Source organism: Aquarana catesbeiana, linkage group LG04 (assembly GCF_042186555.1).
Source record: "Aquarana catesbeiana isolate 2022-GZ linkage group LG04, ASM4218655v1, whole genome shotgun sequence".
NCBI lineage: Eukaryota > Metazoa > Chordata > Amphibia > Anura > Ranidae > Aquarana > Aquarana catesbeiana.
The window spans coordinates 267,185,268-267,202,068 of record NC_133327.1 but is presented as its reverse complement, the minus strand read 5'-3'; the positions used below and the strand labels follow the sequence as shown (position 1 = coordinate 267,202,068).

At 40.7% G+C, this 16,801-nt stretch overlaps 1 protein-coding gene across 1 annotated transcript in view; it reads left to right on the top strand.

Annotated features, from left to right (window-relative positions):
* LOC141139905 (alkaline phosphatase-like) overlaps positions 1-16,145 on the top strand; it is a 117,233-nt gene extending 101,088 nt beyond the window's left edge. The window contains exons 10-11 of the mRNA XM_073626478.1: positions 65-181; positions 15,704-16,145. Of these exons, the coding sequence (XP_073482579.1) occupies positions 65-181; positions 15,704-15,957 (371 nt within the window). The 3' untranslated portion in view covers positions 15,958-16,145. The remainder of the gene's footprint in view (positions 1-64; positions 182-15,703) is intronic.
* Positions 16,146-16,801: the final 656 nt, after the last annotated feature.

Genomic DNA, 16,801 nt, shown 5'->3' with positions numbered 1-16,801 from the left:
AATCACAAGTTTGTATGTCTTTTATAAGATCGAATTTAATTGTTAAAAATTTTGACTTTTGCAGGAAAGGCCCCCAGCAGAGCTTCAGATCGTATGCCATATACGAGCTTGTTGTATGGCAATGGACCTGGCTTCAAAATTGTTAATGGAACTCGCGAGAATATTACCAGCGTTGCCATAGGTAAAAAATATTGAGTTTTTGTCCACATATCACTTCTGTCCCTGCTTTCAAGTTTGACAAGCTAATATCTGTAAGGCAGACTTGTGTACAAGTATTAGAGCCTATAAAATAAAGGGCCCCAGATAGAGTTTATTACAGCACATATATTCTACCATTCATTCAGAAATCGGGATGAGCTTCAGATGCAGACCATATTTTGATATAGTGGTAGATTACTACCACTGCTAAATGTGACAACCTCCTACCAGGCTAGTTGTTAGGGAGCTGGCGGTCACTGTCTTCCAAGCAACCAGTGCTGCATCTCCACCTAGGCTATTTATCTGGAAGCTGGGGATTCCTGTCTGACAGGTGAATATAAATGAAGGAGTGGGGATGATGGCTGACATCGCTGACCAGGTATGGTCATGGGAATATTTGATAAATTACATCATTCATCATCCCTTCTCCTTTGTTTTCATTCATCTTGTCAGGAAGTTTACATGATTAATCAAGTCAGTGATATCAATTATTTCATTGATATGCAATAGGGCCTCTAGCTTTTCGACATAAAATAAAATTAATAAATATAAATACACTGACACAATTAATTAATATTTACTCACATCTGATTTAGGAGTAATATTACCAGTTAACTAATCAAGTCAAGTCAAGCTTTATTGTCATTCTACTACATGGTGAGGACATACGGTAGAACGAAATGTCGTATCTCACAGGGCCACGGTGCTACATACAAATTAAACATAATTAGAAATAAATATACAAAGAATAAAAACACAGCGAAGAAAAAAAAAAAAAAAAAAATTATTATAAACCTATACACATCTGAGAACTACGTAACTGTACATATACTGTATATTTCTAAAAGTCTTTGTAGCAGCGTTTATAAAAAGTGTCTAGTACATATTCAGGGATAAAAAGGAGGGGAAGTGAGATGTTCCTGGTCACAATATATAGGTTGTAGAAGAGGTTTTGAAGAGGATTGGAGTTGAGGGCTCTCACAGCATGGGAGAAAAAACCGTTGAGCAGTCTGACAGCCTTGGTTTTGATACTTCGGTACCTTCTACCTGATGGCAGGAGCTGGAAGAGACTGTGGGAGGGATCCTTCACGATACTGGTAGCTTTGCTGGAGCATCGTGTATGGAAAATGCCCAGGTTGGAGGGGAGAAAGACACCAATAATCTTTTCAGCCGTCTTAACTAGCCCCTGCAGGGTCGTGCGGTCAGCAGAACTTCAGTTTCCATACCAAACAATGATGCAGCTGGTCAGCACGCTTTCAATGGCTCCCCTATAGAATGTAGTAAGGATAGGTGGAGGGAGACTAGCTTTTTTTAAGGCAGCGGAGAAAATATAGGCGCTGTTGTGCCTTCTTGGTTAGTGACGTGATGTTGGTTGTCCAGGTAAGATCCTCTGAGATGTGCACTCCCAGGAATTTTATAATGCTTACTCTCTCCACAGTCAAGCTGTCAATGGTCAGTGGGGGGTGATCAACATAATTTCTCCTGAAATCCATCACAACCTCCTTTGTTTTACTTACATTAGGGAACAGGTTGTTTGTACTACACCGTTTAACCAGTTGTGCCACTTCCTCTCTGTAGAGTGTTTCATCATTGTTGCTGATGAGACCTACCACAGTTGTATCATCCGCAAACTTGATGATATGGTTGGAGCTGAATTTGGCAGTACAGTCGTGGGTCAGCAGTGTGAAGAGCAGTGGGCTGAGCACACATCCCCATGCAGCACCCGTGCTCAGTGTGGTAGTCCTCAAGGTGTTGCAGCCAACACGGACTGACTGAGGTCTTCCGGTTAAAAAGTTCAGGATCCAATTACAGAGGGGCGGGTTGAGGCCCAGCGAGTTCAATTAAGTGATACGTTGCTGTGGAACTATTGTATTAAATGCTGAGCTAAAGTCAATGAACAGCATTCTAACATATGAGTGTTTCTGTTCTAAGTGGGTAAGGGCCAAGTGAAAGGTAGAGGATACTGCATCGTCCGTGGAGCGGTTTGGACGGTATGCAAACTGATATGGGTCCAGTGTGTTTGGAAGTCTGGACTTAATGTGATGCATGACTAATCTCTCAAAGCACTTCATCATTATTGGAGTCAGTGCTATGGGACGATAGTCTTTCAAACAGGACACAGGTGTCTTCTTTGGCACTGGAATTATGGTGGTGGATTTCAGACACGTAGGGACAACTGCCTGGCTCAGCGAAATGTTAAAGATATCTGTAAGGGCATCTGTCAGCTGTACAGCATAGTCTCTCAGCACACATCCAGGTATGTCATCAGGGCTAGTAGCCTTCCGTCGGTTGATCCTGAACACGGTCTTAATTACGTCGGCTGGAGAAAAGCAGAGCGCCTGGTCGTTTCGGGATATGGGTAGTTTTTGTGAAGGTGTTTGGTTCTGCATCTCAAACCATGCATAAAAATGGTTGAGTGCACCGGGGAGAGAAGTATCATTATCACTGGCCTGTGGCAGGGGCTTGTAGTTAGTGATGGTCTGGATGGCTTGCTACAGGGCCCATGTATCTTTGCTGTCGCTAAAGTGTTTATTGATTTTTTGAGCATATTGTTGTTTTGCCTTCTTGATGCCATGAGACAGATTGGCTCTAGATCTTTTGAGAGCTGCTTTGTCTTGTGATCTAAATACCTCATCTTTGGTCTTTAGCAGCCCACGAACCTTTGCTGTCATCCATTGCTTCTGGTTGGCACGTGTGGTGATAATCTTTGTGACTGTCACATCATCTACGCACTTTTTGATGTAAGCAGTCACTGTTTCAGTGTACTCTTGTAAGTCTGTACTGTACTGTGATTGGTTTTTGAACCGGTTTCGCAAGTGTAAGCAACGGTTTGTATGCTGGAATTAGTATAACAGAGATATGATCTGAAAGCCCAAGGTGAGGGTGGGGTTCAGTGTTGTTTCCCTTTGTTGCAAAATTCACATGTTGTTAGAACTTCGGCTAAACTGTCTTTAAAGCATTATTCCGCCCAAAAAAAAAAAAAATTAAAATCCAGCAGCTATACATACTGCAGCTGCTGGCTTTTAAAAATAGGACGCGTACCAGTCCTGGAGTCCAGCAATGTTGGCACCGCAGCTGATGTTTCTATCAGCTGTCGGGTGCTGCCGCCGCCATTGCGGGTAAGGGTACCCGGCAGTGCAGCCTTAAGGCTGCACGCCGGGAACCCTACTGCACATGCGCGAGGCCCCGCTCCTCTCTCCTACTGGCCCGGCGACAAGGAGAGGAGGGAGCTCCGTGGTGATGTCACGGGCTGCGGCCCGGATTCCCGGAAGTGGGAAGAGGATACCTGTCAAAGACACCATCAATAATGAAAAAGCCCTCAGGGTTTTTTGTTTAATGTCCACCGATAGAGCTGTAAAATTCGTGAAGTGCGTCCTTAGCGTTTACACATGGGGGAATGTAAACTGCGACAATAATAATGGCTGTGAACTCCCTCGGCAGATAGAATGGTCGACACTTCACAAACATAAACTCTACCAGCAATGAGCAGTGTTTTGTTACTACCACAGCATTGTTACACCATTCTTTGTTGATATACACACACAGACCACCTCCGCGAGTCTTACCGGACAGCGATGAATCTCTATCCACTAGCAGGTTAGCCCGTGTAGCTGAATGGTGGAATCCGGGATGTTGTTATTTAGCCATGTTTCAGTGAAGATAAACACACAGCAATCCCTTGTCTCATGTTGTGTAGACCGACTGAGTTGAATTAAGTCCAGTTTATTTTCCAGCGAGCGAACATTAGAGAGCATAAGTGTTGGAAGAGCCGGTCTTGTGGGGCTAGCCCTTAGCCTAGCTCGTATACCTCCACACTTACCGCGTTTCCGTCTCCTCTCACACCGCTTGTGTCGCTGCCTTGTGTGGGTAGCTTCAGTAGGCTAAACTGCGGTCTCAGGGTCAGGTTTCAGTGAACAGAGGTCTCGTAGCTTCTCGATAGCTGCCGGTGAAAGTTGATGTTTGTGTATAAAAGACTTTGGCAATCGTAGTTATGTTTTACAGTAGTTTCCAGATGACTTTGTGGTAAAGTAAGACTATTTGAAGACAAAGAGACGACATTAAAAGATATAAATAAAAGCTCCGTCTTTCGAACCCGGGGTAGCCGCTGCGTCTAACCGCGCCACCATCTGTAGCTGGAGGTGATACACACACTGCAGAGACACAGGCTGGATTGTAAGGCCTGTAGCTGGAGGTGATGAACACACTACAGAGACACAGACTGAACATTGAGGCCTGTAGCTGGAGGTGATGAACACACTGCAGAGACAGTCAGTGGTTTCACTGGTCCACCGGATGATGCACTAAGACTAGGGATCCCTATATTGGGTCTTCTAGAAATAAAATCGGAATTTACTAAATTAGAATTTATATTGGATATAAGATTTTTATCCCTGGATTAATCTTACTTCTGAAAACATATATTGTGAAATTCTAGCTGTGATTCCATTCTGAAAACTATAACACATATGACACATATTCATATTATTTTGATATGATTCATGGGGGCATAAATTAATGTCCCTTACTTAACCTTATGTTTTTCTGAGTATATATTACCCACAGATCTGGGCTGTCAATAATTGACCTAATGCCCATCTAGGTCTAATGTTGGACCATGCACTAAGCTGACACTATATAGAAAGAGTCTGGTCTCTGGCTAGCTGTATAAAGAGTGAGTTGTAAAAGCTAGTTGGAACTGTTGGAATAGTAAACTCCTCCATTGTTTCTCAGCTTGGAGTGTCTATGGGTTTAACCACTTGACCTCCGGAAGATCTTACCCCCTTCATGATAGGCCATTTTTTGCTATTCAGCACTGTGCTATTTTAACTGGCAATTGCTCGGTCATGCAACACTGTATGCAAATGAAATTTATATAATTTTTTTTCACACAATTAGAGCTTTGTTTAGGTGGTATTTTATCACCACTGGGTTTTATATTTTTTGCTATATAAATGGAAAAAGGCCAAAAATTATGAAAGAAAACCCTTTTATTTTAAGTCAAATTTCTCCATAGTATTGGCCAAATGTATTCTGCTACATGTGCTTGGTAAAAAAAATCCCAATAAGTGTATATTAATTGGTTTGTGTCAAAGTTTTAGGGACTGCTAACTATGGTATATGCAGTATATTCGAAAATTGATCAATCCTGATGGACAGAAGACCTCATTTCTTGAGGCCCTAAAATGCCAGGAGGGTACAAATTCCCCCTAAATGACTCCTTTTTGGACAGTAGACAAGCTGAAGTACTTTGTAAGAGTTATGGCAAACTTTTTCAAGTTGTAATTTTTTGTCACAATTTTTGGGAAAATTAAGAAATTAAATACTTTTTTTTTTTCTTTACATACTGTCACCGGTGCAGTACAGCGTCATCATGTGACTGGTATGGCGGTGATCAGGGACACTGACTGGTGACAGTATATAAAAACAATTATTTAATTTCTTTATTTTACAAAAAATTGTTACAAAAAAATTACAACTTGAAAAAGCTTGCAATGCTTCTTACTAAACACCATATTTATCGGCGTATAACACCCACTTTTTTCTCCTGAAAATTGGGGACAAAGCAGGGGTGCGTGTTATACGCTGACAGCGTACCTCACTGAGCCATCATCTCCTCTCCACTCGGCTCCTCGGCTTTCACTTGGCTCTCACATCACACACACACACACACAGTCCCACCTCCGCCACCAGCATTGGACCAGTGTTCTGTCTATCACAGGAGCTGGTCCAATGCCGATAGCGATACTGTGCGTGTGTAACATGAGAGCCGAGTGGAGAGGAGATGACGGCTCAGTGATTTCCTGATTTAGGCTGCTGGTGAGGGACATGGTGAGGCTGCAAATGACGGTAGTTTAAAAAAGGCATTAATCAGGCTGCATTGAGGACTTTATTTGGGCTGCATTTAGGACATTATTCAGGCTGCAGATGGAGATTGATGGGCACTGACCCTTAATTTGCTTCAAAGTTGTTTATTTTAAAAATATGTTTTTTTCCTAAAACGTCCCTCTTAAAATTAGGGTGCATGTTATGCGCCGATAAATATGGTACTTCAGACTGTCTACTATCCAAAAAGGAGTCATTTGGGGGCATTGGTACTCTTCTGGCATTTTAGGGCCTCAAGAAATGAGGTCATCAGTACATCAGGATTGATCAATTTTCTAATATACTGCATACACCATAGTTAGCAGACTTGATTACTATTGTGATCCATGACTCTCTAGAGCTACTCACATGGTGCAGGGTGCTGTGATTGGCACAGCTACCATGTGGGTCATTCATAACAGTTGTGTTTACATTGTGGTCATGTGATCGCATAGCGATCACATGATATGCCAGCCACTCAAAGCGCCCACATACCGGTAACAGTAGTAACGGTGTCCACCAGACACAGCAGTCACAGGAGCGGCACACTGGGCACACCCATGTTGCAGGCGACGTACATGTACAGTCAGGTCCATAAAAATTGGGACATCAACACAATTCTAATCTTTTTGGCTCTATACACCACCACAATGAATTTGAAATAAAACGAACAAGATGTGCTTTAACTGCAGACTTTCAGCTTTAATTTGAGAGTATTTACATCCCAATCAGGTGAACGGTGTAGGAATTACAACAGTTTGTATATGTCCCTTCCACTTTTTAAGTGACCAAAAGTAATGGGACAATTGGCTGCTCAGCTGTTCCATGGGCAGGTGTGTGTTATTACCTCATTATTCCATTTACAAGGAGCAGATAAAAGGTCCAAAGTTCATTTCAAGTGTGCTATTTGCATTTGGAATCTGTTGCTGTCAACTCTTAATATGAGATCCAAAGAGCTGTTACTATCAGTGAAGCAAGCCATCATTAGGCTGAAAAAACAAAACAAACCCATCAGAGAGATAGCAAAAACATTAGGTGTGGCCAAATCAACTGTTTGGAACATTCTTAAAAAGAAAGAACGCACCGGTGAGCTCAGCAACACCAAAAGACCTACTAGACCACAGAAAACAACTGTGGTGGATGACCGAAGAATTCTTTCCCTGGTGAAGAAAACACCCTTCACAACAGTTGGCCAGATCAAGAACACTCTCCAGGAGGTAAGTGTATGTGTGTCAAAGTCAACAATCAAGAGAAGACTTCACCAGAGTGAATACAGAGGGTTCACCACAAGATGTAAACCATTGGTGAGCCTCAAAAACAGGAAGGCCAGATTAGAGTTTGCCAAACAACATCTAAAAAAGCCTTCACAGTTCTGGAACAGCATCCTATGGACAGATGAGACCAAGATTATCTTGTACCAAAGTGATGGGAAGAGAAGAGTATGGAGAAGGAAAGGAACTGCTTATGATCCAAAGCATACCACCTCATCAGTGAAGCATGGTAGTGGTAATGTCATGGCGTGGGCATGTATGGCTGCCAATGGAGGTGGTTCTCTTGTATTTATTGATGATGTGACTGCTGACAAAAGCAGCAGGATGAATTCTGAAGTGTTTCGGGCAATATTATCTGCTCATATTCAGCAAAATGCTTCTGAATTCATTGGACGGCGCTTCACAGTGCAGATGGACAATGACCCGAAGCATACTGCAAAAGCAACCAAAGAGTTTTTTAAGGGAAAGAAGTGGAATGTTATGCAATAGCCAAGTCAATCACCTGACCTGAATCCAATTGAGCATGCATTTCACTTGCTGAAGACAAAACTGAAGGGAAAATGCCTCAAGAACAAACAGGAACTGAAGACAGTTGCAGTAGAGGCCTGGCAGAGCATCACCAGGGATGAAACCCAGCGTCTGGTGATGTCTATGCGTTCCGGACTTCAGGCTGTAATTGACTGCAAAGGATTTGCAACCAAGTATTAAAAAGTGAAAGTTTGATGGATGATTGTTAATCTGTCCCATTACTTTTTGTACCTTAAAAAGTGTGAGGCACATATACAAACTGTTGTAATTCCTACACCGTTCACCTGATTTGGATGTAAACACCCCCAAATTAAAGCTGAAAGTTTGCAGTTAAAGCACATCTTGTTCATTTCATTTCAAATCCATTGTGGTGGTGTATAGAGCCAAAAAGATTAGAATTGTGTCGATGTCCCAATATTTATGGACCTGACTGTACATTCAAAATGACTGTGGATGGGACAGCAAGTGGTTAGTTCATCAGTACACAACTTCATTCATTGAACAAACTCTTCTGGTATCTGCATCCAGAGACAAGTAAATATTCCTGTGACATGTTGGTCTTGGTTTATCTGAAATCCAGGCATTTTCATTGAGAAATTATATTTTATCATTTCAAATCAGAAAAACCCTAACAATCTATCAGCAGGAAAGCTGTTATTCGTGGCAGATTGTCTTGGTGATTGCTTTTTAAATTTTTTTTCGTGGGTTGGGGCAACGTTGGTTATCGTGATTGGTGAGGATATGCATCACTGGACGACGTGATTGACAATAGTTTTACATAGTGGGATTTTTTTTCGAAATAAAGGATTAGTCATAGTATGTGGTGTGATTATTTAGGCCTCATGCACACGGACGTTTTTACAGCTGCTTTTTTGAGTGTTTTTTGCAGCTTAAAAAGGCCTGTCTATGTTAGTCTATGGCTTCATGCCCACCTAGGAGTTTTTGAGCTGCAAATGGCATAGGCGTTTTTAAACTGTAAGTCCTCATGCACACGGACGTTTTTACAGCTGCTTTTTTGAGCTTTTTTTGCAGCTTAAAAAGGCCTGTCTATGTTAGTCTATGGCTTCATGCCCACCTAGGCGTTTTTGAGCTGCAAGTGGCATAGGCGTTTTTAAGCTGTAAAAAAAACCCAGGACCAGTGGGTTCTGAGAGACGTTTTTCAGCTGTAAAAACACTCTAATGCTGAAAAACGCTCAAAAACGCTCAAAAATGTCATTCACCAACGTTTTTTAATGTTTTTGATCCATTGAAAAAAAAAAAAAAAAAAAAAAAAATTTGAAAAAAAAAAAACGCTAAAAAACGCTAACGCGGAAAAACCCTCAAAAACGCTCAAAAACGCTATTGCAAAAACACTGAAAAAAGTTAAAAAATATCACTGCAAAGATACTGGCGTTTTCATAACGTTATTTTAACAGCCTGTGTGCATGAGGGCTAAAAAAACCCCAGGACCAGTGGGTTCTGAGAGACGTTTTTCATCTGTAAAAACGCTCTAACGCTGATAAACGCTCAAAAACGCTCAAAAACGTCACTCACCAACGTTTTTTAATGTTTTTGATCCATTGAAAAAAAAAAATAAAATAAAATAAAATTTTGAAAAAAAAAAAAAACGCTAATGCAGAAAAGCGCTAAAAAACGCTAAAAAACGCTATTGCAAAAACGTTGAAAAAAATTTAAAAAATCACTGCAAAGATACTGGCGTTTTCATAACGTTATTTTAACATCCTGTGTGCATGAGGCCTTACTGTTAACTTTTAAATTTGTGATGGAGTAGATAGTCAATGTACCCCATAATCATTCATATGGAGGGGGATATGGAGACCGCATGCTCATGCTCATGCTCGTCTTCTGGTCAGCCAGACTGCATGTATTTTGAGGGTGCTCCATATAATGTTTTCAATTTTTTTGCATGTGGTCCCTTGTTAAATCCAAACCAGACCCTCATGAAATATAAGAGTCTGTTATGCAGTTTTAGGGGGAATATCAAGGTGTATTTTTTGGGGTATTTATTTTTTGTTCCTATATATTTTTTTAAAAAAGTAAACCAAGCTGGCAAGGAAATAAAATTTTCAATTTAAATGAAATGTTTTTGTTTGTAAATTTCACTTTTTCTGTATTACATTGTACAGTGCTTTGAAAAAGTATTCATACCCTTGGAGAGTATCCACATTTTGTCATGTTACAACTAAAAACGTAAATGTATTTTATTGGAATTTTATATGATAGACCAACACAAAGTGGCACATAGTTGTGAAGTGGAAGGAAAATGATAAATGGTTTTTAAAATGTTTTACAAGTAAATATCTGAAAAGTGTGGCGTGCATTTGTACTCAGCCTCCTTTACTCTGATACCCCTAACTAAAATCTAGTGGAACCAATTACCTTTAGAAGTCACCTAATTGGTAAATAGAATGCACCTGTGTGTAATTTAATCTCAGTGTAAATACAGCTTTTCTGTGAAGCCCACAGAGGTTTGTTAGAGAGCCTTAGTGAACAAACAGCATCATGAAGGCCAATGAACACACCAGACAGGTCACAGATAGGGTTGTGGAGAAGTTTAAAGCAGGATTAGGTTATAAAAAAATATCCTAAGCTTTGAACATCTCACGGAGCACTGTTCAATCCATCATCCGAAAATGGAAAGAGTATGGCACAACTGCAAACCTACCATGACATGGCCGTTCACCTAAACTGACAGGCTGGGCAAGGAGAGCATTAATCAGAGAAGCAGCCAAGAGGCCCATGGTAACTCTGGAGGAGTTGCAGAGATCCACAGGTGGGAGAATCTGTCCACAGGACAACTATTAGTTGTGCACTCCACAAATCTTGTCTTTACGGAAGAGCGGCAAGAAGAAAAGCCATTGTTCAAAGAAAGCCATAAGAATTCCCATTTGCAGTTTGCGAGAAGATATATGGGGGACACAGCAAACATGTGAAAGAAAGTGTTCTGGTCAGAGGAGACCAAAATTGAACTTTGTGGCCTAAAAGCAAAATGCTATGTGTGGCGGAAAACTAACACTGCACATCACCCATCCCACCATGAAACATGGCAGCGTCATGGTGTGGGGATGCTTTTCTTTAGCAGGGACAGGGAAGCTGGTCAGAGTTGGAAGATGGATGGAGCTAAATACAGGGCAATCTTAGAAGAACAGAGCTGTTCGAGTCTGCATAAGACTTTGAGACTGAGGTGGAGGTTCACCTTCCAGCAGGACAACGACCCTAAACATACAGCCAGAGCTACAATGGAATGGTTTAGATCAAAACATATTCATGTGTTAGAATGACCCAGTGAAAGTCCAGACCTAAATCCAATTGAGAATCTGTGGCAAGACTCGAAAATTGCTTTTCACAGACACTCTCCATCCAATCTGACAGAGCTTGAGCTATTTTGCAAAGAAGAATGGGCAAAAATGTCACTCCCTGGATGTGCAAAGCTGGTAGAGACATACCCAAAAAGACTTGTAGCTGTAATTGCAGTAAAAGGTGGTTCTACAAAGTATTGACTCAGAGGGGCTGAATACAAATGCACACCACACTTTTCACATATTTATTTGTAAAACATTTTAAAAACCATTTATGATTTTCCTTTCACTTCACAATTATGTGCTACTTTGTGTTGGTCTATCACATAAAATCCCAATAAAATACATTTACATTTTTGGTTGTAACATGACAAAATGTGGAAAATGTCAAGGGATATGAATACTTTTTTATTTCAATAAATTTTATGAATACTTTTTTAAAGCACTGTATACATTTTATTGTTACAGTACTTGAAGGCAGGTTCAGGGTATCTCACAAGCTTGTTCTTTAACCACTTCCCGCCCGCCATATAGCAATATGAGGTGCGCAAAGTGGTTGTGTTATCCTGACCAGACGTCATATGACGTGATCAGGGCAAGCAGCATGGCGATCAGTGATGCTGTGTGTCAGTCTGACACACCGCCACACCGATCTCGGTAAAGAGCCTCTGACAGAGGCTCTTTACCATGTGATCAGCTGTGTTCAATCACAGCTGATCACGATGTAAACAGGAAAAAACGCGTATTGGCTTTTCCTCACTCGTGTCTGAGAGACGCGAGTAGAGGAGAGCCGATCATTGGCTCTCCTGACAGGGGGGGTCTGCACTGATTGATTATCAGTGCAGCCAACCCGAGGATGCCCTCCCAGGACCACCAGGGATGCCACCAGGACCACCAGGAATGCCCACCACTGATGACCACCAGGTATGCCCCCCATGGCCACCAGGGATGCCAATCAGTGCCCACATAAGATGCCAATCAGTGCCCATCAGCAATGCCTGCCAGTGCCTCCATATCAGTGATGCCCATCAGTGTCATCTATTAGTGCCACCTATCAGTGCCTATCAGTGCCACCCATAAGTATCCATTAGTGTAGCCTTTCACTGCCCATCAGTGTCGCCTATCAGTGCCCATCAGTGACACCTATGAGTGCCCATCTGTGCCGCCAATGAGAGCCCATCAGTGCTGCATATCAGTGCCCATCCATGCCGCATATCAGTGCCACCTCATCAGTGCCCATCAGTGCAGCCTCATCAGTGCCCATCAGTGAAGGAGAAAACGTACTTATTTACAAAATTTTATAACAGAAACAAAGAAAAACTTTTTTTTTCAAAATTTTCGGTCTTTTTTTATTTGTTTAGCAAATAAAAACCGCAGAGGTGATCAAATACCACTAAAAGAAAGCTCTATTTGTGGGAACAAAATGATAAATTGTCATTTAAAAAGCGACAGCGCTGAAAGCTGAAAACTGGATTGGGCATGAAGGGGGGAAAGTGCCTGGTATTGACGTAGTTAAAGGAATTGGGAATTGTTTTATTGTTTCACTTTACCTTTTATTAAAAAACACTGTTCCCCATCTGTATTTTTAAAAATGTTCTTTATTAGTATATGTCCTCCAGGGCAGTTCCCAGCCCCCATGCTATTTGTTTGACAGTCCCTTGCCTAATAGAATTGAACATGGCCAGAAATGATTTGGCTCATGTTGATTTCAGTGGGGTTCAGATTAACCAATCCGTATAACACACACATACGGCGGCAAGGCGGCTCTTCTGCACTGAATCACGTATTAGTTACATGATCTGGCACTTCATGGTAGGGGGAGCACGCGTGCCCTCATCGACCTGGTTGTACTCTGATTAGACACAGCAGGTGCCAATCAGCGATAGAGCAGAGCTCTGGTCCTGTCAACGGGGAAACTATGGATATTCTTTCACTTCAAAGCAGGGAATAAAATCCATCACCTCCCTTAGTAAAAACACCAAAACATTGGCTAGGCACACATTTAACCCTAGCTGTTTAACCCATTCCCAGCCAGTGTCATTGGTACTGTGACAGTGCATATTTTTAACACTGATCACTGTATTAGTGTCACTGGTTCCCAAAAAGTGTCAGTTAGTGTCAGAATGTTTGCTGCAATATCACAGTCCCGCTATAATTTGCTAATCGCCGCCATTATTAGTAAAAATAAATAAAAATTCCAGTATATATCCCATAGTTTGCAGACGCTATAACTTTTGCTCAAACGAATCAATATACACTTGGGATTTTTATTTTTTTTTACTAAAAATATGTTGCAGAATACATATTGGCCTAAATTTATGAAGAAATTTGATTTTTTAAATATTTTTTTGGATATGTTTTATAGCAGAAGGTAAAAAAATATTAATTTTTTTCAAAATTGTCAGTCTTGTTTTGTTTATAGCGCACAAAAAAAACCCAGTGGTGATCAAATACCACCAAAAGAAAGCTCTATTTGTGGGAAAAAATGTGATATATTTTATTTATGTACAGCGTTGCATGAATGCGCAATTGTCAGTTAAAGTAACACAGTGCCGTATCACAAAATATGACCTGATCATGAAGGGGGGTAAATCTTTCGGAGGTCAAGTGGTTAATGTTCAGAACATCAGCACAGTTCAACAAACCTCCCTCTAACTGAATCTGAATCCAGGTACATTTGGCTCATCCCTATTCAGAAACAAGGATTGCCAACTTACAGTGCACGTCCAGTATTGTAGAATTGATATCATACAAAGCAAAATAATAAGGAACATAGACACCATCATTTTCCAATTATTTAAACTTTCATTATAATTTAAAAAGGTAAAATTGCAGCGTTAGCAAAAACCCTCAAGGAGAAAAATGACTATATTCCTCATATTCTAGTATGTTTGCAGTTCCTTTTTATTTATTTTTTTGGGAGGGGGTAGTAGCATGAAAAAGAGCCATTGAAAGCTCTGGATTTGTAATTTCCACCCATAGGGAGACTACACTGCCTTGTTGGGTCTCCCTGAAGCACCAGCTGATGCTCTGTATGCTCACACACACAGGCAGCATATAGAGACTCTATTCCAAACTATTCTTGTCCTTACACAAGGGCTTGAATTGACAGTAGCTCTTTTCAATGTGATATCCCTAGCTAGTGCTCTGCAGTGTGTGTGCTACTTGATGTCCGGGGAGGGGCCACAGAGAGGAGATGTTTAAAACTAGAAAAGTAGGTGTTTGGGACCAAAGGAATGATAACTACATAAATCTAATGAGTGTATTTACAATTAGTTACATTAAAGTGGGAGTAAACTCCCATGCATGATTTTAACCTATAGGTAGGCCTATAATAAAGCTTACCTATAGGTACTGTAAATATCTCCTAAACGTGCGCCGTTTAGGAGATATTTACTTTAGACATCACTGGCGCATGCGCACTGAAGGAACGGCATACCCGTGCTGTTCTTTCAGAGTCCTGTAAATTGCAGCTCTGGCCTGCACACACGGGAGTGACGTCACCGCAGCTTCGGCCACTCACACAGGTGGAGTCTGCGAACCTGGAAGGAAGACCAGGTGAAGCGGTGACAGCAGAGGGCTTAGTTCTAAGGTAAGTTTTACATAATGTGCTAGCATGTGATGCATACTAGCACATTATGACATTGCCTTGCAGGTTTAAAAAAAAAAAAGCCAGCGGTTTACTACCGTTTTAAGCACTTTTAAATGAACATGAGCGATTTACCATATTGCATATTTCCGACTAGCAGGAATTCATTCCCAAGGGTCCTCAAAGATAGGAAGGCACACTCTGAAATCTAGTCAATGTGTAAAAAATTAGAAACACCAACATCAGAGTGATGGCTTTACTCACTTTCTTAGTGATTTTTGAAAATTATTTTTTTTTATTTGCAACACACATGGCTACATAGCTGAACGAATGCTTCTTTAAAGGGCATCTACTACTTGTTCAGAGTATGTACATACTTGAGTGTGAATGCAATTTTTTTTTGTTATTATCACATTGAAACTGATCATGAGACTATAGCACAGACCTTGCCACTAAGCTAAGTGATGGCTGGAGGTCAGAAACAAATGAAATACATAGTTTGTCTAATCAGAAATAGCAACAGGAAGAACTTTGTAATGAAGTTTGTAAAAATCTATTTAAAAAAACTAAAAATGACAGTTACATATTTCACTAAAATCTTCAATCAGGAGCCATATTTATTTCTTGCCTTCTTTCAAAGCCTTGGGTTTGCCAATAAATTACAGTTGTGTATAATCATTTAGAATGACTTAACATCAATTATTTCCGCTTCATTTTGTCTACAAACTTCCTATTTAACCTTGCAACCTAATGTCCTGAGGAAGGGATACTTCCCCTATGGGCACACAAACAACAAAAACAACCTGAAGACATTTCTAAGGTTTCCCCACTCTATCCATTACCATTAATAATTAAGGTCTTTGGCGAACTTAAACTCTATCCGAAACTATTGTAAAAAATTTTAGGTGGTCATTAAATGTCAACTGCTTCACCATCTTTTATTGTGTTTCTCACAGATGGAGATTATAGGCAACAAACTGCTGTCCCACTTTCATCAGAGACACATGGAGGCGAGGATGTCGCTATTATGGCAAAAGGACCTTATGCACATCTTTTCCATGGCATCCATGAGCAGAGCTATATTCCCCATGTAATGGCGTTTGCAGCTTGCTTGGAACCTTATCAAGATTGCCCTCACGGTTCAGGTGTTCTCACCTCTCCTTCCATCATGCTAATTTTGATCAGTGTATGGGGAGTTCTCTTACAATGAGGGTGTCAGTTCCTTTTATTTGATGACCAGAACTTCGTGGCTTACATTTAAGATCATTGTTTCTCTGACATTTATGACTAATTAATTGTATCACATATATTTGGTTAAAAGTCAATAGCAAGCTGGCGTTATATTTATATTCTTGCAATTTGTTTCCGATTCTGTACAATAAATGATCCTGCCATTGAATCTGCATTGCTTTTATTATTCATACCAATATGAAATAATGTAACAATATTCAGTCAAACAAACAGTTAGATATTTCTGTTCAGACAACTTAAAGTAATAATGCTCTGCATATCTGCCATAGGTCAGAAGGCTGTAAAAAGGTAAAACTCAAAGTCTGAATGTGAAATGAAAGTGGGAAAGCACTATGGTAACACATTTATGATTATTATCCTTAGGTTCCTGCACTATTTTGGTCCAACTTTTGTCCTACTTCAGCCCATTGAATATCCTTGAAGTCAGAATCAAAGTTGGATCCTTGTCCTAACCATCCGACTTGTGACATCCAACATGGTGATTACAGTAGCAGAAAAAGGAATTTATCTCACACTGTGATTGTTTTGAATGGTCAAAGGACAAGTCGTACTATCTCAAAGTCAGAGCAAAATCTTATCTTGTTCATTCAAGTCGGATAGAAGTAGGACCAATGTCTCAGGGCAAAGTAGAATGACAGTCGTACAACAGTCATGTCGTACCAGTGTGAACCGGGTCTTAGCTGGACCTTAGACGAATCTGGCACTGGGAGAGTAAGCATGGGTTCACACTGGTATTACACGGCCGTTGTACGACTGTCATCCTACTTTGCCCTGAGACATCGGTCTTACTTCGGTCCTACTTC